Raw genomic sequence first — 23,596 nt, 5'->3', positions numbered from 1 at the left:
CAAGAAATTAAAGAAGAGATTGAGGAAACTGTTGTTAACCGCCTTGAAGGAAAGAAAGCTGAGGTAAAGATCTTACTGCTTTCTATAAAGACCTGCTGGAAGGGTATGAAAATACCTGAGCCAGACTCATCTCAGTGAAAGGACAAGATGCAAAAAGCAGAAGTTGCAACACAGGATATTCTGACTTTGTTTAAAGAAAAAATGCTCCCCCGTGGCACAGACTGACAAAATAATTTGTGGAGTCTCCACTGCTGGAGACCGAAATTGTTCAAACTCAGCTGAACAATACCATGTGCAACATGAAGTAGCTGGATCTTCTCTGAGGAAATAAATAAGTATATTTGGGAATAATAAATAAGTATATTTTGGAAGCAGAGAAACATAAGAAACAGGAACTGTTTCTGAGAGACAACTATGTTACAAGTGTTTGAATATGGACCAAATCATCACCAGAAAGGTGTGGTGTATGGTAATAAATTATTAAAAGTCAAGGAAACAGCTATTGAAAAAAACTGAAGGAACTGAATTGCTGCTTCTTGATCTGGAAGGACCTCCACTGCACAAAAAATTTCTAAATACACAATGCTTCAAAGACAAAAGAAAAAAATATTTCCTTGAACTAGGCAAGGAGTTATATCATGAAAAACTGTAGAAGTTAAACATTTGGAAACTAGAATTCAACTCTAATTTCTTTCCACCAAGCAATTTCTTCAATGACAACAGTATTTCCTAACTTAACAAATAAATTCCTATATGACATTATATCAAATAGATTACTGAGTCCTGGTACATTAACTCTTACTGTCCTTCTTATTAATATACAATTAATCTTGCAATAGCTGGCAATTTGCTACATTTAATTTTGTCATATTATTCCTTTCTTCAATTTTCTGTCTAAAACTTTTTATTCTGTTCTTAAAATGGGGCTGGTATATCTACCATTCAGTAGTCACAAAATATCACCCCTATCTGATAGAGCTATTAAAACCAGAAATGGCAAAGAAAAGATTGCTTGCCTTTAGAACTGAAAGCTTCTGATAGGCTTTGAAAAAATTATTTTAATATTTTCCATATTCCTTTTATAGCATTTTGAATCAACTCTACAAACATGAAATTTCATTTCAAGAGACAGACTTCTAATTCTTCCTCTGAGCATCTATCTGACTGAAATGTAGCTTATTTTTTACCAATTGTATTTCATAAATTTCTAGTTACTGGCCATATTTAGGATGCCTAAGCTTGTGTGAAGGTGAAAGGGCTTCTAAATTTTAAGGACTCCAGCTGGTGATCTACACAACCCTTTGACATTTCAATACCCACATGAGAATAAGTTACAGAGTCTTTCTATTGTGAATTATTGTGTCAAGTGCAATGATGCCTTCCGGCTCTAAACGGGAATTTTGGTCATTGAAATGTACATTTTAGAGTAAAGAAAGCATAGATTAAAATCTGCTTCACTAAACTTGCCCTACAATATGGAAGCCACAGTATCCATTTGCCCTGAGTTGGAAACCTACCCCTATTGAAAAAAAATAAATCATGACCTCTATCTGGTTCAAAAAGTCCCAAAATCAAAATGTGATCAACTCACAGTGTAGAAGTCTCTAATGAAAGCTCTCAGCCTGATAGTGTACTATGCATATTGAGATGTAACTTTAAAATTGAGAATGTTTCAGTGCTTTTCAGGCTTGAAGGTCACCATTAACTTTCCTTGAAGTTTTTACACTTGTAACTGGAAAAAATACAGCTAAATGAGTACTGAGTCGCTGACAACCTAGTACTTTTTCAGTAAGATAACATAAAAACATTCTGCCACAATCATCCACAGGCAACTTTATCAAACCTTGAAGCTCACATTAGGAAATTAATTTGAAAGTCACAAAATCTTTTAAATCCAATGCCAGATAAAAATAATCAAAGACATTTATTTTCACAGTAGGTATAGTTGCCCATGCAGTAAGTTCCTCATTCTGTAAGTGATGTTACAATCTGAGCACCCATAATCAGAAAAATTAATCTTCACTTTCCTAAAATAAATTTACTATTTGGAGGGCTTTGCACGTATGAAAAATGGCTTTTTAAAGTTCATCATAAGTTAGTCTTCAAATAAAATATATCTCAGTGTTATCCATCTATATAAACTTTGCACAAACACTGCTCCCTTCCCACAGTCAATGCCTTAAATAAGAGTGATCTCAAGATGGTGCAAGCTGTTACAAAACCACTCTTTTTTTCCCAGTTATGCTCTCATGCAAAAATTCCCATTATTCCCATTATATTTATCTGTGTCTCAATTGCATTTACGACATCATTGGTACCATGATTCCCAACAATTGTTTTTGTCAATGATAGGAACTCCAAAGATAAACATAAAGAGGCCTGAACTGACATTAAAGAAAGTGGATTACAGTGAACTTATTTTTTGTAGTTTTGCAAATTAAAAATCATCCAGTCATCCACTTAACAACAAAAAATGCAAATTTTTAAGGTTGTCAAATCAAAACACAACACCCCTCACAAGACACAGACAAAAGGCAGTTTAATCAGTAAGAATGTAAGTCATCCAGGTAATTGAGAATCCACACAGCCCTTCAGCCTGCACAAGGAAAAGCCAACCAGTCAGTATCTGGAGAAGTGCAGGAAACAGAGCACAATTTTTATAACTAGAAATGAAAGTGTTACATAAATCCGGCAATACCCAGTCAAATACACTTCACCTTCAATAAACAATCTGCAGGGATGTGAGATGGATAAACAAAGCTGAAACTTAAGAGGTTGAAGGCTACTGCAGGAGAACTGTACAACAGCACTTGTTCTCCCATCCTGACTGTCATCTGTAAGAATATCTGAAGTTCTGTCAGTAGATACTTCAACAATTTCTGTAAAGCCAAGATACACTCTATGTTTTTAATGACTTTCTCAGATATATCCAGGTATAAGTGTATAAGTACTGCAATTTGTGCTTCAAAATTAATTCAGTAGCTGATTTTTTTTCCTTGTAGTCAGCAGGACTTATTCTCAATTTCTTGCTCTTCAACCAGACATGAAACATTGTGTATGATTCTCTGCACTGACTCTACTGTGAGTTAACACCACTACTCAGGGCTGACATATTTAAATTGTCAGATAGCAAGAAAAAAGCATCACTGTTAAATTAATTCTCATTCTAATACTTTACAGTCAATAAAACCTCTTAGGAGATAAAAATCCTACTGTTCATCTATGCCAGATCATTTGTCAATCTTCATTTAAGCAAATAATCTTGTGGTTTTAACCCTTTTAAATCTGCAAAAGTGACAAGTCAAGGCATTAATGCCTTATAACATGCTTTATAAAATCCACACAGAGAAACAGATTAGCTCAATAAAAGTAAAATAGTTCCATGCCTATCCATCCTTCTGTCAAATCATATAAGCACTGTTCACTAATGTTAAATGCCTGAATTAAATTTTTATGCCTTTCGAAATTTCTCACTCGTATTATTATCAACTCCATTAAATGACTCATTAATATTCAATTAAATACTAGACAAAATTTAATTTATTGCTTCCAAATGTAATAACCCATAAAAATAATTAAAAACATTTAGAAGCACAGAATGCCAGAATCATGTTTAGGGGTGTGATACAATATGTGAACTAGGAAAGTTAAATGAATTGGTTTCGTATATTTAAAAGTCCATTTTTTAAGGTCAGTAAGATGAATATACTAAATATGTGAAACTAGAAAAAATATTTTTGTAGAAGAATAGTAAAGTATTAGGGTGGGTTTCTTCCACTTCCATTTATTTAACTAACGTCTAAGTTCATAAAAGTAGTTTGTTGCTTTTCACTTTAGTTGCCTTAGAACTATTAAGATTTAATCACAGGGTAAAGTGCTTTCTGAATTATAGGGGTCTTAAGGTTGAATACACATTTATGGGTAGGCTTAGATAATTTACATTTTCATATTACTTCCACTGCTCCCTACATATCTTTTGTGCACAGATTAATTCAGAATTTTAAAGAACTACAATTTAAGCACAGAGAATCCCATTTGTCACAACAAACTAATAGCTATTAAGTGCCTTGTAGTCCTTTCATTTTTAAGCTGCTAACAGCGATTCTTTCATGCATTGCTGGTCATAAGTTAATAATATTCTGCTTGAATGGAGCCCCTATACTCAGACCCAGCCTCAGAAGAAGCAGCAGCTTCTGTAACACTGCTTGCCTGCTGCCCACGTCTGGGATTTTACCTCCCTGGACGCAAAACCAGATAAACAGTTCTGTGTGTGCCAGTGCACCCCACAAGGCTGCCTACTTCAGACACCCCTTTTATGTACCTTGGGACTGAGACATGGTCCTGTCTTCTCCCTGACTCTCTCTGCACCTCTGGGTAAGCCTACTGAAGGATATCCAGCCAGAAGGGCCATGCATTTCCTTAGCTCAGAAGGTCCCTTAGGGACCTTAATCCCCTGTGATGAGGATGGAGAAGGAACTCCTGACTGCCTGCCTTTGTGCAATTCATATAATGTAAGGTCCAGAAACCATCCACCCACAGAATTTTCAGCAGGTGAGGATAAACACAACAATACAGTGATAGGATAACAACACAAGCTTGTGCTGGCAGTGTCAAGAGCTCTGCTGAACTCTCTACTTTGATCATTTAATGATAGGGGGTAATTTCCTTTAATTCCAATTAATGCCATCTATTTTCAAAAGGGAGAACATATATGAGCACATGCGTATGTTACATACGTATCTATAAAAGGAAGGAAAACAAACATTTATCACATAGTAGAGATAACAGAGCTCATCCTAGACACTGAATGCATTTAAATCCAATTGCAATACAGCAATTCAGGAACTGCATCAGGGGATACAAGCACAAGTTGAAGCACTGAACAGAATTCAGACCAAACTCACAATGTCTTGTTTTATTCCTCTTCCCTGGTCTTCTAGAGGTATGAATTACTTCTGGCATGAGTCAGACACAATTTTCACCAATAGCTTTAGCACAGTTTATTTTACAGCTGTAGTTCCAGGCAATAGGGTATGGTATCAGCAAAAAATGTCAGAGAAACACAAAAACCATCTTGAACAGGAGGCCTGGAAATGATTAGAAAAAGAATAAACAAAGTAATGCAAAACACCTTAAAAAGACACCTCTTCAGGTAGCTGCTTCCTCTGTTACTCGGTCTGAGGAATGCTGCAGAAGGTAACAAGTCTAAATACATTGCTTTCACTTTATTTTTATAAAGGTTTATTAATTTTAGCTAGCCACATTTTTTAATTGCTTGTCCTAAACCAAGACTACTGGGCATCCTTTAAGAAAAACATGCACAAGAGCCTCAGTAGGATTGTTCTTATCCTATGTAAGGATAAGAAAACCCAGAGTTCACAACAAAACCCCATCAAGTTGCGAAGTACAAATCCTAGACAGGAAACAACATGGTAACTAAGATTACTCCAATATTTCCACATGCAATGCAAGTAAAGATAGAAAAGAATGGAACAAAATAAAAAAAATTGCTAACTGAATGAGGGGGAACACACCTACATGGTTTAACCATTAAGCCTACAGTGAATGACACAAAACAGTGAGTCTGTAACAGTGCAGATCAACATGCCCTCCAGTCAGCACTGAACTAGCACTCCAACACAGGAATAAACTATGCCTTAATCAGATTAGTCAGCTTCCGGGTTGTAATAAAAAATTGAGTGTTTCCTTTACCCTCAGAAGATCTATTCAGTCTGTATTTCTTTCTTGTAGATCTGACTACTAATATCAAACATAACTGAAATCTGAGGAAAACTGCAAATATGAAATGTAACAGCCCTGAGATCTCATCAAATTCCTAGGTAGAGTCTCCACATTCAGAATCTTTCATGGTGAAATACTATTCAGAGTACATTCGTTTTTTTTTATTTCAGATGCTATTCCTTTTTATAAATATAATATCTTTCAATATATTCTCCTTTGTGTATCTCTCACTAATCTCGACCTGTCATGGGTGAGGGCTCTGAACTGAAGAAAACTGCCAATAAAATAAGGATGGGAGAAAAATAGGGATTTTAACATCATGGATCCTCCATGCTGAATATATGTCTCATGATTGCAGGAGAACTGGAATAATTTATGAGTGCATGCAATTGTGAATAAAAGGGACTGGATATGAAATGAACAACATGTAAACAACTGATTAGGAAAATGACAAGCAACAACCTCAGGACTACTCAGAGTACAGGAAAAAGTACTAAAGATCTTTTAAACATCTGAATAGAAAAGAGCAATAGGAAAATCTATTGGAATTGGATGAGCCATCAGGGGTTTAGTGACAGAGCTGCTTCCTTCTGCAGAAGCAGCATGTGCATTTTCTGCTTGGCATCTGAGGAACAAGGAACAGTGAGTTGTCTCTATTTTGCAAAAAAAGTAGAAGAGAGTATAATTATACTAAAGAGAGCAACTTAGAGATAATAATGTTTCAAATAACAGAGATATACAATAATATAGCAAGTACAAATGAGAAAAAGGTAATGATTAGGATTATTTCAACAGTCACATTGAACTGATTCAGGAACTTCACATGCCTATCCATTTGTTCTTCCATATACTCCATATAAAATAAAATATGTCCATCATCTAATATGAATCTGGATCTGACCTCGTATTTCTACAAAATTAAAATTTCACTGAGAAGCTGCATTTGTAACTCAACCAATGATGAAAGGCTGACACTAAATTCAACTTTAGAGAGAACATTAGATCTTTGCAAACTTTTCCTACCTAGAAAAAGTAAAGATTTGCACAATATACAATGCTCATGTCCAGGAGACCATTTTTTTAACAGCTGTGTTTGAAGGAAAATAATGAAGCGTGCCTATTGATGCTCTTCCCACATCTCTGTTAGGAATAAGCCATTTTCATCATGTATATGTGATATACTTCTACTTAAAGAATCCATGCAGTAGCATTAAATTTACCTTAACACACACACGCACGCAATAAAAACTGCAGCAGTGCAACTTCAGGATGAATAGGAGTTCCTGCAGAAGATCTTAGCATTTCAATGTGTGCATATGTAAAAGGGAAAGCAGTACGAAAAAAGGGAGTTACTTTGGTTAACTTATAATGTTTGTAATTACTGTTATGCAAATTAATTACCTTATAAGAATAAAGAAACAATGATGATGTTTATTGTTCCCTGATATGCACAAGTACTTGTTATCACGACCTCAGTGACACTTTTAGAGAAAACAGAATTGGTGGCAAGTCACACACACAACTCCAGCAGGAAATGATAATTTGGCTTTCTCAGATCTGAGATGTAATGGTGACTGCAGCACAGAGCACAAGTTACAAAAGAGCTGTGATCAGATTTGATAGATCAAAGGCATAGAATGAGACCTTTAACAGCTACCGTTACTTTAGAATTGCAGAATATTTTGCAGAACATGTGACATTTGCAAACATTGTCACTCAGAAGAGATTCCCTGGCCTCCACTGAACACCATGTTGCTTTTGATTCCACAGAACAGAAAAAATCCATGAACTAACTAGCCACATGACAATGTTATTAGCTGTTGTTGCTCTCCAGTCAGGTAATAATAATAGAATAGCATGGGGAGAATTTTACAATCACTTGACAAAGACTGTTATTATAGCTAAAATCAAGAAGTTTGCTTTCACAGGTAGAAAATAAAGTTTCAGACTATACAGAGAAAACCTTGAGACCTTTATCTTCAAGAAAAAAACATAAGGAAGAGAAACAAGAAGAGTTCTGTCTTGCTAATATTTTTCTGGCAGGTAGCTGCTGTGGATTGAGATTTCTGTTTTTCCTGAGTTGAAACTGGTCTTGCAACTTGGTCTTTGACACCCTACAAACCTACCTTACTGCTAAATAATTCACTACACTGAAATATAGACATGAGAAATTTTCCTAAGAGGTATTTATTCAAACTGACAGATTGATTCAAACTGTAAGAATTTGGAGCACTTACCTTCGGGTACAATGGTAAATACCAATCAGAACCAGTTCTCACATGGTCCTACTTATTATCAAATTATACTGGATTTGTAACATGCTTCAGAGAAGAACTGTAATTTAATTAAAACTTTCCTTATTTAAATAGTGTTAAGTGATAAAGAATGATGATTTTAACATCCAGAGAATCCAGTGAATCAAAGCAGAATAACAATGTACACCATTTTTTAGCATGAAATTGCATGGGCACCAGCAGAGCTAAGACTTATACAGTAGTAGTTTGTTGGCATGGAAGGGAACTCTCCTCCTGGAGAAATAAAGTACATCAGGAGAAATAAGAATCAAAGTGGCCTTTTCATTTATTTGGTGCTGTATACAGGTTCTGAAAAAAAAAACCTCATCAGGAATTCATCTTGCTTGTCTAACTGTCTAACCTCACTTACCAGATTTTAACCAAATACATTAAAATTAAGGGGACGAGGGAAGGCTTCATTCCCTGAATCCAAACTTTTACACTGTAGAGGAGAAGAAAGCATTTGTATGGTTGCTTTGTAACTGATCTGGAATGTAGAGCTTTGCATTGTTCCACAGCACAATCAGCTACATTCTCCCACTGAAGGGAGACAGAACTGCAGTTTTGGTCACCATAGCTTTGCCTGGGCTGGTCTCTTGAGAAAACACCATGAGCTGAACACCGACAAGCAGATACAGCCTGAGCACTGCCCAGGGACTCAAGTCACGTCTGCAGAGCGGGAAAGAGTTCAGCAGAGCTGGAGCTGTGCCCTCTACAGCCATCCCAGGGGGGGATTCAAAAGCAGTTAATACTGGATCAACCCCTGCATGATTTATGGTGGCTTCAACAAACCAAATGCAACCATTCTTATTTCAGCCATATTGAAACACTTTTGATCAAAAAGCCAATGGAGAATACTTCTGAGAACAGTGCTGTCAAGACTTATTTGGAAAAAAAGAATGAAAGTGATTTTTTAAACCATGAAAACAGATACTACACCAGTAATATTCCACATGAGCAGAAGTTTTAGATTTACTCAGCCTTCATTTTTACATAGGACTTGGGAAATGGGAACACAGCCTTCCTCTATATTTTGTATTGGAAAAATGAAATTGTTTTTTTTTTTTTGCCAGGCATAAAAGGTGACATCCAAGAAGAAGGGAAGGGGAAGGAAATAAACCCAAAAGACAGAACACACACTTTCAGAGTTTTACTTAAAATTTTTATTTACTGAGAAATTGGATTTTTTTCCTCATGATTCTCCTGTAAGTGTTATGCCATGTACGCTCTGGAGCAGCAGTAAGTGCAGCAGCAGTAAGTGCAAAAGTGTGATGAGCAGAGGGCCATGCTCTCATGCAGCAATAATGTCTGGGATATAAAGTTATTCTAGTTGACATATCATTTCTCTAGATGCTGCACATGAAAAGTGTCATGAAAATAGCTTTACTATCCTTCTCCACCACTCTGCAATGTCCCATTCCTGTACACAAGAACATAAGGCAGCCACATCTGTCTTTACTGCTTTTTGGAAATTACCTTGAATTTCTAGGAAGATGCTAATTGACGACTGGAGACAGGTGGGGAAAAAAAGGCAGTCTTATTTTGTACATTCATAACTTTTTCGATTCCTTTTAAACATCTCCTCCAGTTACATAGCTTTTAGCACCTTGCCTTTTTTTGTAAGGTATTTAGCAGTCATAATTTCATATTTACTGCCTCTTATATTCTCAGAAGTAGTACTTTGAAGAATATTGGAATAATACTAGATGTTTTCTTCTAACTTTTGTCTCAGTCTTGGGCTCAGGGGCTACTGAGCAGAGCGAGAGGTAAGGTGATCCCATCAATCACTGACTCTTCAGCCAGGACAGTGACACCTGCTAGCATATCTGAACATATTCCACCAATGACCCATGGCTTATACTCAGGACAAATGTTATGACTACAGCAACACGAGAAGCAGCCCAAGGAGCATGACAAAAAGCTGTGCTTACCTGAACAAACAGGCAGTGTGACATGATCACACAGCTGGAATGATCCTGACTGCTTGCTATCACAACACAGCAGAGAAGTACAAACCCAGCAGGCAGAGGCAGGATCCCAACCCTGCATCACATGCAAAAAGAGCCACCCCATGCCCCTCACCAGCAGCAGCCTGCTGCTGAGTCTGGATGAGAGCTTGCACAGATGGGCACATTTCCATTTTCAGATGGCACTCAGCACTACTAATCTTGTTCCATATTTCTTAGAATAAAGAGCACTCAGCTGACTGTGCCACTGCCAAGAGGCTGTCTGGTTGGAAATTCATATTTGGGGCAACCAGATCCCCCCTCTGCCAATATAATATTGATAGACTCAGAAGAATTATTCCAGACATAGAAATTATTCAGAAATTACATCTCACTCAACAAAAGACACTTTCCCGCTGAATCTGTCATGCACTTCTGATTCCCCAAAAGTGTCCTCAGGCTTCTAAATACATACAGAAACTGGACCACATGCCTCTGCAGAGATTCTACTTCCCCTCCTCCTCAATGTGTACTTCCATGCCTTTTCTGGCCCTCTGGAGATATCAAGACTTGTATGCAGTCAGAAATCTTGTCATAGAGTTTGAAAAAGGCACACAGACACCCAGCAGTGCTGCTTCCAGCACCTTCCTCACTGAGCCATGCCCTGCACAAAGCTAGTTAAACCACAAAGGATATTCTTTGCCTCCAAGGCATTATCACTGATAACTAGAGAAATTTCTGCTGGTTTTTAGATTTGATGTAAAATCAGTAAAACAGAAACCTCAGGTCATGAAAGATCCTCAGTCAGCTTTGTAAAATGGGAGGCATTAGCCTTGCTGTCTCTGTAAATCCCTGCCCTGGTTATTTTTTTTTGGTTTCTCTTCCTGTTATGCATTAAATGGTGTTGCTGATTCTAGGATGGAAGTGGCTGTGGGGTAAGAAATCCCAGTGTATATTTTATATATCAACTTGTTAGGTAAGATCATTATTATTTTATCATACAAAGAAGTTCTGAAATTTCACTGTCACATCATTTGCTGTTTACCTACAAATGTGCTCACATCAGATGTTGCTAAATGATTAAATAGCTGTCTAACTTAAATCTCTGAAATTCTTTCCTGAAGAAAAGTAGGAAACATTAACTTCTTCAGCTTTGTACCATATTCAGCATGCATTCTGCAGACCTGGGGATAATGCTATTGCTGACATTTTTGTTAGAAGTGCTCTGCAAAATGTTTCAAAAAATCTAAACTCTATCTTCAGAAACTTAAGTCCCTCTCTCCTCCTAATTTTTGGTGGTTTTATTTGTTGCTTAGATGTCAGTTCAAGATATTGCTATTTTTGCTCCACCATATCTGCCATGTTGTTGCAACTCCTTAGTCTTCCCGGGGCAGCAAGAGCTTGCTACAGACTCCCAGCCCCACTGACAGCCAAGGGACTTGAACAATAATATGGATTACAGCCCAAGTTTTCCAGAGCTTTTGATCCTGAAGTGAGAACATCTCACGATGAGAAGCCACACCAAATACCCAGTATCCTTGAAAAGCTTCATCCCGTGCTTACTGCTTGAAAATGAAGTCATATCAGCTAAGGTTTTTAAGTGCTACTGCACTTCAATTGTATTTTTATCAAGGGTTGCTGCAATTTTTAACTCAGATTTCCACACTTAGAAGAGAGAAAACAAATTTTTCTCTTGTATGGGGAGAAGTACTATTCTAAAACTCACTTGAGACGCACAAGATTCACTCCAAGACCCACAATAGCAGCAGTCTTCAAAAACTGTCCTGAGTAATTAAAGGGAGAGGAATATAAAATCTACAGAGAGGAAGAGTTCTTAAAGGGAGAGGAATATAAAATCTACAGAGAGGAAGAGTTCCTGCTGCCTTCCCACAGCCTACCACAGATTCATCAGGATAACTAGGTAACCCACTCTCCAGTGAAGCAGGATGATCCTTTGCAGAGCCTGAATGAACCCTGTGAGCAACCACCCTACTCTGAGTGCTCCTGCAGGACAGAGGAAAGCAAAAGACAAGCAGTGGACATGGCACAGGCAGATCCCCCAGCATTCAGAATTATCCTTCAGGGATAAGAGAAGCTTGAGAGTTCTCAGAGCACAGGATTTCTCTTTGAATAAGCACCACTAGTATAGCACACATGTAACTTTCAAAAACTCCTCTCCCACATATCCCCAAATAAAGCTCTATAACCTTTCAATTACCATTTCAAAAGCTTTTTGCATGTAATATACTTTGATCATTGTGGTTTCACTGGAATTAACTATAAATTAATAAATCCAGACGGAAAAAAACTCCAAGAAACATAACGTCTCAACCTTAGCAAATGAAGATAATAAACTAGAAATTTCTAGTGCGTGTTTCTTTCATTAAGACATTTTTTATAATATTTGAAAATTGAAAGTAATTTTAAGTTATCCTAAGGAAGAAAAGCATATAACTAAAGATTAACATAGTGGAATTAAAACTAGTACAGAAAATCAATTACTGCATTGAAAAGCAAAAAAGAAAATTGGTTTATAACTTTCTATCATGAAAAACAGTTGCTTAGGAAAAATTCTCATAGAAGTTTACTGTGGGCTATTACTACTTGGTAGGCCTAGTAGATGCAGACAGAACAGGACTAACAAAGTTTATCAGTCTGGCCTGGCCAGTTGTTCCAAATAAGGGGGAAAATCATGACTTCAGATTTACTCAGCCTTTACAAAGCTGACACACGTTGATGGCAGGCAAACACCTTACAGAAGGAAAAGAAAACACAAATCACTCCTTAAAGATAAGGGAATCTTCCCCTTTGAAAAGCTGCTAAGCAGTCAGTCATCAGTCCTGAAGTCAGTCAATGTGCACAACAGGAGAAACCCAAGCTGGGCCAGGAGGAAAATCAGCACAACCAAGTGTTCCTCTGAACTAACCCCAGTGCTGACAGAAGATGACAGGAGGCACCAGACCAGCTCTGAGTCCACCCCTCCAGTCTGCTGGGCCCTCACTTATCTAGCTGCTAGCTAAGCTGATGTGACATGTGCAGACAGGGATAGGACAAGAGGAAAAGGCTTTAATTTAAACTAAAACAGGAGAGAGCTGATTAGCTGTGAGGAAGAAATTCTTTACTCACAGGGTTCTGAGACAACTGGAATAGGTTGCCCAGAGAAGTTGTGGATGTTCCATGCCTGGAAGTGTCCAAGGCCAGGTTGGATGGAGCTCTGAGCAAGCCGATCTAATGGGTGCCATCCCTGCCCATAGCAGGGGTGTTGGGATTAGATGACAATCTTTAAGATCTCCCCCATACCAAACCCTTCTAGGGTTTTGTAACACAGCACAAAGCTTTATGGAAATTCTCCAGACTGAATAGTCTGCAAAATTGTTAGTGCTGCAGCAGCACCAGGCCTTGTGGTCCGCATTGTTTTCTACAGATCAACCATGATCCTTTGGTTTATGATCCTTCTTTCTACCTGCTTGAAAGGCCTCACAGATGCTAAATATTTTTTAAATATCCTCACTTCTCTGTTCTCTTCACAAAGGTAAATACTGACATCAAACCCAGTGTTTAATCAAGTTCTAAGACCAAACTGAACTCCAGTCATGCTCTTCTGAGCTGGCATAATCTGAGCTCACAACCACAATATTGATATTTTAGTAATTTTTTTAAACAAAAGGGAACTACATTCAACTCTTCAGGAAACAACTTATCTACTTCCCACACAGCTTTGAGAAAGCACCTAAAAATGACAATACTTGATATGCCATTATTTCACTTATTCAGGGTTCTTGTAGTAAATCTCACATTTTATTCTTATTGCCAAAGCTTGCCTTTTGGCTGTTTTTTCCAATATTGACAAAAATGTATTCAAACATATCAGACTAAGGGTTACAATAGAGCTGTGCTGACAAATGCACTATTAGTAGAAAAAATGTAGTCAGACAGAAATGGATATGGAAGGTAAGCCCAGACCCAGACCTTAGTCAGTCATCTTCACATTATATTCCACACATTTTATTTTACTAAAAATAGTATACTTGATTGTGTATGTCAGTGCTAAACAAATAATAAACTTTCTACTTCAAGACAAAAATGTTAATCCATTCCAGAGAACACTGCCTGTCATTTAATTACCATTAAGCTTTTTGTCCACATTCAATTATCCAAACTTAGATTTAAACACTGATTATCAACACAAATCCTTTAAGCCTCCTGTTGAGTGGACTCTGTGTAGCAATGGCTACACCCACAAGTAAGTGCACAAACCTGTATATAAAACTCACTGTGTGCACTTCAAGTTTAAGGCCTTCTGCTAAGGCATTGCCTCACACCGCACAACAGCCTGAGGTATGAAAGCAAAACAATTTGATGGACACAGTTTAACCACCAAACTCTTCTTCTGCTCATGTTTGCAGAGCTGCAAAGTCTAACACAGCCTGATGACGCAGACCCACCATGCCAAATCACATTTATTTGGGGATACCAATACTGGCAAGAATTCTTCAAGTAGCCAGTTATTATAACCTTCAGCTTCTGTGGTGGGAAATGCTGCTGGGACAATGTTTGACAAACAGCATGCTGGTTATTACATTTGCATTGAAAAGTATGCCATACACATCCCACACATTTCTGAATCACTACTCCACCTTCCTCATGCAAATTTAACAAATTACTTATATTTTTATGGAAATCTTACAGTTTTATAAAATTATGTCCCCCAGGGAGGCAACTTTCATTTGTTCGGTGACTAAATGAGAGTTAGGGTATAAATAAACTTACAGATATATCGCAATGGCTCAAGAAAAAAATATTATTCATAATCATAGCATAGGAAACTGGGTATTGTAGGTGGCCAAAGAAGTGCCCAGTTAAATTACTGAGTGTACACAGTGAACACAAGAGTGCCTAACAACTAAACCCAAGAAATCCCACGAGCCTGCACCAAAAATGAACACATGTGGGGGGAAAAGTCTACTTAATATGAAATAAATAGGGATATGTGTGATGTGGAAAGTGAAGCATTCTCTTCTATCTGCTTGCAGGATACACAGAGCGAATTAAAAGCTGGGGGGCTTGATAACAATGTTGTTGTCCTTTTACTCGAGACCCAAGGGATTACATTCAGTCACCCAGAATATGAGAGATTCAGATATGATTTTTTTTCCAGTGCCCAGTATGAATTAGATCCATCAAACATAAATCACGTGGTGATCTGTGCATTTGTTCCATACACTAGGCTATAAAAGGAAATGAACCCCCCTCCATACCAACTCTTCTACCTTTTTGATTTCAACGAGACTATTGCAACATATTTTCAGAAGACAAAGCATCTCATCAAAGAGGTTGACAATCGGAAACACAGCTGCCACATTGTACAGTACTCCCTGAAGAGATTATGTCTAATGAAGAGTCTGGAAAATAATTTTACAGGTCATTTCAAGCAAGACAGTTGAGACTAGAGATAAAAATTACATTATGTCAATGGCAGAAACCATTATATTGCAGACAGGAAAGAAATCATTAAACATGTTATTTAACAAAGAATAGGTTTTTATGTATGTACTAGGTATGATAATTTCAAGAAACACTTAGCTGGAAAACCACAAAAGTTGAGGAACAGTCTATGTCTCAAGGCAGTTATGCACATCAGAACCCCTTTTCCCATGTTTTCATCTGATAACTTGTGTGCCTCATTTACTTTACAACTGACATTTTAATACACAATTATTCCTCCTCACATCTATAAGAAAACATCTATTTTTCACAGTGCAAAATATTGTGAAGTATAAATAAGCATTCTAACCAGATGTCTGACTGAATTAGTGTCTTCTCACTAGCTTAGTACACTGACAATCTGTCCTTCACTAACATTTTTCCAGCAGGGAAGTTTACATACAAGTGCAATCACTTCCAAATCCTACTGCACATCAGTGCTCAGACTTGGGGTTAGACATTAAAATGCACTTTCCATCCTGTTTTAAACCTCAAAACTGGGCTTTTTGCCAATGAAATACTTGCACAGGAGGGACAAATCCCAACATAGACACATTTTTGTATTGCAATAGTCAATCTAATGACACGTATATTGCAGTGTATTTCTTGATACATAAGAGGCAGGACTCAATGACCACATGGAATAGCACTAGGAAGAAAGTGTTTACTTGCATATAATTTCTAACACATCTTAGAAGTCTAAGTCTTAAAAAGTAAGACTTTGGAGTAAGTAAGTAAGTAATCTTTTGGAAATAATTAGTTTGCACATTCTACAGATTGCCTAAATTTTAGATTTCCCGCTTGAGGTTCTAAATTCAAAAGAACAGCAGAATTTTTCAGCACAAAATTCCATTGAAATTTTGGTTTGCATCATGCCACATATAAAGGCAAAAGCCTTCCATCCATTGCCAAAAGACTGTGTGACCCTACTTGGCACAGCTGATAAACTCAAGGTACCTTCTTGAAATCTTTTTTGCAGTAAAGATACCTTGGATACAGTAAAGCTGTTCTCCAGAAAGAGGAGCTAAAATACAGGAAATATATCTCTGTAAATGGTTTGGGTTATTATTATCATCCAGAAGCTACAGCACTTAACAGCAGTCACAAAACAACACATGAAAAGCATGTGCTACAAACAGTGTCCTCAGTAATATCAGCATTAGCACCAAATCACCACTTGAGAAAAACTATTCCTTAGTATCAAGCTACTTTTCAAGCAATAGTCATGCGCCATATTATGCCAGTAAGTGTGTTACCCTCTCAGTAATGTTTAAAAGGAGGTAAAACTCAGCTTTTTTTGGCTATCAGCTGTACTCTGCATTACTGATCTCCATTAATCACCATAACAGCACCAGGAAATAGAAGTAATTTGAGGATTAAAAAAACCAGAGTATAAGGATCACATGCCACACACGGCCCAGCTTATTATTTATTAAATTCTTGGCCATGTGAAGGCCTCTAGCAAAACCAGTGACTTTTGGTTGAAAAGGCATATCTACAAAATGTACCTGAGATGTGATATAGCTGGAAGTTAGGCAGAAAAATTCAAAAACTGTTTGGTAACCACTGTAGCCTAGAGGAGCCTGTTCACTCACTGCATTCATTCCTGCCAGCCAAGTCCTGGCAGTGGCCACATGTAGGCATTGCCTATGGATCTCCGTGAAGCGATTATTTTCCACATCCAGAGAAACCCCAAAGAACAACTTCTCCATGCCTAACGTCGATGTGAAAACCAAGCCCTTGATAACTTCCTGTGGTTAGTGCTACCCTGGTTCTACAAAGCAACTGGACTAGGATGCAGGCTGTCCCTATGGCCACTGTGAGGTGATGAGAAGCAGTCCCACATTGAGAGAGTGCTGGACCAGGAGCTGCAGGCACAGGCACTTCTTTCACTTCATTCTTGAAGGGAAATTTTCAGCACCCCACAGACCTGCAGACTTTGTTCGAAGAGATGATTTGAAACACTTCACGCAAGCTCTATCCTCTCACATCTGCACAACCACTCTGAGTGAGTAGATGGCAAAAGAACTTCAGAATTGCCATATTAGTTCAAAGCTTTAGTCCACTAGTGAGAACCAATCTGAATAAACATCACAAACTTTTTTTTTTCTGAAGGGATTCATTAGATATATGCATTAGATATGTGCATTCATATATGCAGGGTTTAAGTCCAATGTGCAGTAATATATGCTGTTACACACAGCTCCATGAGCATACTGAATTAGTGATCCACAAAGACACTCAAGAATAGCAATACAGCAGTAAATTTTGAAAACTCTGGTTCTTCTTAGCTGAGTTGATAAATATTCAAGCACTGTAAGTGTTCCCAGTTTCACTGTTGTTATTCCTTTCCTATATCCAGGTAGCTGTCAAGTGTCTGGTAGGTGGCTCACAGATAAAACAGCAAATATTAGGAGAGCCTGATAACTGTAATTTACCATTTAAGCAATAAAATATAATTTGTAAAAAAGAAAGTATGCATCTTCTGGCAATCATCTGAGATTTTAGGACTCATCTTGCATTGCTTAATACCCATTTTCCCTCTGTTGGGTAGCTTCTCCTCAGAAGCATTAACAAGTGGTAATTACAGTAGTCATGCTGACAGCACATAACCAAAGGGACACTGCCAACACTGAACGCCAATAGACGTGGATGTTAAGTTGTGATTCCTGGAACCTTTGTAATTTATGTTTACATAATTCAGCTTTTATTGCATATGTTCTTACACTCTGCTTTAAATGATAACTACCTGCCAAAACTCACATAATGAAATTACACAAGGCTACGCGGCCTTGACAAAGGTAATGATAGGAGGATGGGGTTTTTTGTAATTATTTTGCAATAATGAAAGGAGGATGGTTTTATGCACACACCTTCAGTGTGCGCTCTCTCGGTGGGAGCAACCGATCACTGGAATTAAAATTTCTGCAATTACATTAAACGCATCAGACACCATCAGTTCTACATACACCCGACGTCTCCTGCCCTGCTCTCCACAGCTGAGCCCAAGCCACCCTTCGCCTCCCTGCCAGCGGGCAGGCACCACGCCGTGCTCTGAGGAGACCTGCCAGCGCGGGCACGGCGGTGCCAACGCTGCTCCTCCGCCTCGGCAAGCACAGCTATCCCGCTGATGCCCCAGGGAGGCGCGGGAAGCTGCCAGGTCCCCACACGGCTGCCCACCAGCGCCGACCCCCGCCCGCCGCCCCTGTCCCGCGCAGGGACGGAGCGACCCCCGGCGCGGCCGGCGGGACTCACACGGGGTAGAATGCGTAGGGCGGCAGGGCGCTCTCCTCGCACAGCTCCGCGTCCAGCAGCAGGTAGTCCTGGCTGTCGTTCCGCCGGGCCCCGGGCGCCGGGGAGCTGCCCTTGCGCGGGGCGTAGGGCTGCGCCTGGCTCATGCTGTCCCGCGGCCGAGCTGCGCGGCGGCTCCCTCGGGGCGCGCCGGCAGCGCCGCGGAGGCACAGGCGCTCGGGGCCGCGCTGGGCTCTCGCCGGCAGCGCCGCGGCCCCGCTCGCTCCGCGCCCCGGCAGCGAGGGGCTCCCGGCAGCCGGAGCCGCCGCCCGCCGCGCCGCGGGCGAGGCGCAGCTCGGAGCGGGGGCAGCAAAGTTTGCGGCGCGTCAGGCGGCGCGGCTGTCCCCGGCCGGAGGGAAGGGGCGGGAGGTGGGAGGGCGGCGGGCTCCGCTCGCCTCCTCTGGGGCTCCGGTGCCCCCTGCGCGCCTCCCCCGCCGGCGCCGCCGCTCGCTGCGGCCCGTGGCACCGGCCCCGCTGCGCTGGGGGGCCCGCAGCGCTGCCCCGGGCAGGGGCCATGTCCCCCCGCCGGGACCGAGGGAGCCTCCCGCCGCTTGTGCCGGGCACGGCCCGCGGTGGTCGGCAAGGAACCCCGCCGAACGCTCCCGTGGGAGCTCGGCAGGAGCGGCGGCGCGGCTGGCGGTGGCTCCCCGCGGCTGGGAACAGAACTCCTGCTTGGATTTACAGTGCCTTGGTAGGACAGCCTGCGCTGCACTTGTGTCCTCGTGTAAGTGGCCGAGGAAGAGCATCAATGAAAATGGATGCTAGTCAAGTACACCCAGAAAATCTGCAACTTTAAGTCTTCCCCATAAACTGGAAAATTTCATTGGAAATTCTACTTCCTTTTCAGGCTCTTTCTTTCATCTCCGAAACATCCTCTGTTCACCTGTTTCAGAGAAGAGCTAGTTTTTAATCGCCTCTAATAACATCAGTTAAGAGCAGGGGCAAAATATCAAATATCATAGTAAAAAAAAACCCCAAAACAACACAATATTTTTGCAGTAATAGCACTTAAGCGAAACTCAGTCGACTTATATTTCTGAATCCTGCTTCACTGGTAGCACTTTGTTTGATGATAGTTTGCAAATAAGTAATTACAAACTTTTCTAGGAAAAATGCATGGCACTGAAGAATTAACATCTGACCTTTAGGTATCTTCCACGTTAAACATAGTACTTACTATTTCATAAGGGGATATTTAGAATTAAATGTTGCAAATGTATAGCTAAAACATTAGTGCATCCAAATAAAATCACTCCTTCGTTCCTGGCCATGTTCGCATGTTGAATTGTGTTTGTGATGGAGTAGCACACAGCCCTGTACTCTCTAGGCATGCACACCTTCCCCTGATTTAGTGATGTGCTGAGAAAACAACTGGGCAAGCCCCAGGAGAGTCGTTTGCAGAGCAGGCTGGCACTGCCCCTGCTCTCCAGCAGCCCCAGCCAGCCCGTGGGTTCAGTGCCTGCCTGGGCCGCTGGGATCGGCTCACCCACTGAAACTGCCAGAGCAGGAGCTGTGTGAAGGAACCTGCTGCTCATTTACATTTACGTGGTCTTTAGAGGAGGTGCAGAAATACCTGCAGTCAAATTTCTAAAATTTCTTTTGTCCTAGCTATGGCTCTGAAAATTACACTCTAATGAGTTTTGGAAATCTTCCCTTCTTTGCGAACCATTTTTTTCTGTTAAAGGACATCTTTTTTTAAATAGGAAGTTTAGTACCAATGATACTATGGGTATTTTGTAATTCTCATGTTGCTACTTCTTTCATATTACTATAAAAACAGATAACACAAAATTATGTGCAGGCTTTGCATTTGAGAAATATGTTGTTGATAATATCTCATATTTTTAGTGAAAGAAAATTGCTTTCTAGAATACTTTGTGATGGAATCTTGATGTCTTCCACTGCTCTTGTGTGTAGCGATTTAATTTCATTTATTCTACTTTTTTATGAAGAGACATTACCTCTCCACTTGGTGCTTTTCGTATATTTCCCAAATCCTTGCAGTTACTTTTTATTTCAAGTAGTCTATTTGATATTAGGCTTGATATTGTTTCAAATGTTTTCTTTTAGGTACCTTTGTTTTTTCCCTTTTCTTCCCTCTGTTCTTTTTTCTTCTCCCCTCTGGTATATTTTCTTCTTTCTCAAAGTGAGTACCATCCTACTTTGTTGACGGGCATTCATATCCCTTGATTATTTTTTTCAGTCTGTACTAGAGCCAAAAGAGCCACTATCTCTATTTCATTCTGCTGCTTCCTTCAGTCTTGTGCTTACCGATTGAATGCCCCTAGATTATTTCCCATCTTCCACATGATACCTGCTCCTCTCTCTCAGCTTGCAGGTGACATTTCTCATTTTCTCAGTTGGTGTTCTTCCTAGATGCCAAACGTTCCTTGGTCTTCATTCTTATTTCAGCCTCATAAGTTTGGTATTTCCCAAGGCACTCTTACTTTCTCACCAATCCTAAAACTTTCACAAATCCTGAAGGTGCACTCAATAGGTGTTATTGATGATACAGTGATGACACAGCTGTGTGATTTTTCCAGAAATATTGGACAGATAGATTATAGGAACAAAAAATGTTCAATGCCCTTGAAAGGGAAAAAAAAAAAAGATGCTGAGCTGAAATTCTGAATCTTTTCAGCCTGATTTATATTATAAAAAGACATCTTTCAACATACTTGCCCTGTCTCCATTGCCTGGTTACAGGGTGAAAACACGCAGCGCTATAGGAGCGGGCCATACTTCTACTAGAGGTCAGATAAGCACAGATGTTCTGAAATCTGTGGGTTTTCCAAGAATTACAATATGATGGGAACACTGGCTAAAGGTAGCGTGTCCTTTTGATGTGTTTGTGTTGGAATGGTTCAGGATATGGGAGTGGACTTGCATTTTTTTCTTTTTTTAGGCTAGGGATGATAACCTATTCTGTAACTGTCTGAAAGCTATTGAGGTTAAAGAGAATTATTTTGGATGCCAAAATGCTGGAATGAAGAAGCAAGGTGTGGTCCTTTCCTTCTGTGAGAGAGAAGAAAAGAGATTCTTAGCTGAGAGTTTAACTTTTAACTACTCATTATGCTTTGTGCAAGTCTTTCCTACACCAAATGACATTTAAATATTATTCTGGCTTTCCTAATGACTTGGCATTTCTGTTGAAAAGATGAACATATGCCATTTTTTAATGAATTTACCATTACTGATATTTATGCAGTCATCTATTAGACATTTAAATTGTAAATTGAATTACAATGAAATTGCTGTTCTGGAGAAAGTTATCAGATCTTCACTCTATTATTTCCTGTAAATATGTGTATATATCTATATGTAAAATAAGAGTGAATACTGAACTAGAAAACCCAGCTGTTTTTCCTGAGTCTTTATGTGGTTTGTGTGGCATGGTTTTGGTGGGGATGAGTTCTGTGAGAAGCTGCCAGAAGGTTCTCCCATGTCAGATAATGTCAGTGCCAGCCAGCTCCAAGACAGACCCACTGCTGGCAAAGGCTGAGCCATCAGCAATGGTGGGAACACCTCTGTGACAAGGGATTTAAAAATGGGGGGAAATTTCTGAGCAAGAACATCTGCAGCCAGAGAAAGGAGTGAGAGTATGTGAGAGAAACATCCCTGCAGACCCCAGGGTTGGGGCAGAAGGAGGGGCAGGACGTGCTCCAGGTGCCAGAGCAGAGATTCCCATGCAGCCCTTAGTGCACAGACTATGGTGAGGCAGCCCATGGAGGTTCATGGTGGAGCAGAGATCCACCTGCACGTATTAAACTTTCATGCTTTAGAGGTAAAAAATACCTAACCTTGACCAAAAAAATTTGCCGCATTGACATGCTTCATATTTCCTTTGTGCACCTTTTTTAGTACATTATCAGAAAATACATCTGTCTTCTCAGATAAAAAGAACTGGTGAATTAATGTGAAGTGTAAGTGTAGTTTAGAGTTGGTTTAATTGGTTTTCTTACAGACAGCAAGTTACAAACTATTCCATCATCATTCACTCAATCAAGTCTAGTGACTGAGATATATCACTCACAAAGATGCAAAACAAAAGCTGAAAGCTCCTGGGAGGGGAAAGGATGAGAGATGGAGTGAGCTTGCCTAATGAGTGACAGGCACATTGCTCAATGCACTACTACAAGTCACTTGGGTGCCATGGCAATGAAAGCTGCAAAAGATGCCATGCAGAACAGCACAGTACCATGATTCAGCCTCACTGCATAACTTACAAAGATTTATATTGGAATATATATAGGTGCAGTTGTATTGCTAACTTGTAGACTAATCTAAACCTCTTCAGCAACAAGAGAAAGTGGCAACATCAACCTCCACTTCCAAGGAAATTTTCAAGGATTCATACAGTGATATTTAATTGCTCACATTTAACCAAAATCTTGTTGTGTAAGCTGGTTGGAAAGCACTAACATAACAAGGGTACTCCAGCACATGCCACAGTTGGTTTTGTGGCTTTCTGTTCTGCCATGGGAATACTATCAAAACCACAGTTGAATAAACCAGGAAAGGTGCAAGTCAATTCAGCAGTGCAATGGCTAAGCAGTGTCACTGCTGTGGGTGTGAGTATCACTTGGAAAGAATAGAAGAATGCTATACAGCCTGGAGTTGGAATTCTTCTCTGCTCTATAGTGCAGAACTCTCGACTTGCTTTTAGAAAGCCTGAAAATGGAATCATTACTACTTAGCAATTTTGTTTTTCTCTGAATAAGATAAATGGAATAACCATTGTCAACTACTGGTTCTAATCCCAGCTGCCTTCTGCCTTTCTTTAAATGTGAATGAGGGCAGAATCATGTTGTGCCTACCAGAAACCCTTCCCCATTTCTA

The 23,596-nt window shown here is 39.7% G+C and overlaps 1 protein-coding gene across 1 annotated transcript in view; it reads right to left on the bottom strand.

The window, feature by feature from the left end:
• TRPC6 (transient receptor potential cation channel subfamily C member 6) overlaps positions 1-18,864 on the bottom strand; it is a 76,041-nt gene extending 57,177 nt beyond the window's left edge. Inside the window, exon 1 of the mRNA XM_054269903.1 lies at positions 18,722-18,864. Coding sequence (XP_054125878.1) covers positions 18,722-18,864 — 143 coding nt within the window. The remainder of the gene's footprint in view (positions 1-18,721) is intronic.
• Positions 18,865-23,596: the final 4,732 nt, after the last annotated feature.

The sequence above is a fragment of the Melozone crissalis genome, unplaced genomic scaffold (assembly GCF_028551555.1).
Source record: "Melozone crissalis strain CALT ecotype California unplaced genomic scaffold, PUWL_Pcris_2 ptg000008l_1, whole genome shotgun sequence".
Classification (NCBI taxonomy): Eukaryota; Metazoa; Chordata; class Aves; order Passeriformes; family Passerellidae; genus Melozone; species Melozone crissalis.
Note: the sequence above shows the minus strand (reverse complement) of the source record. Positions and strands in the feature narration are given on the sequence as shown.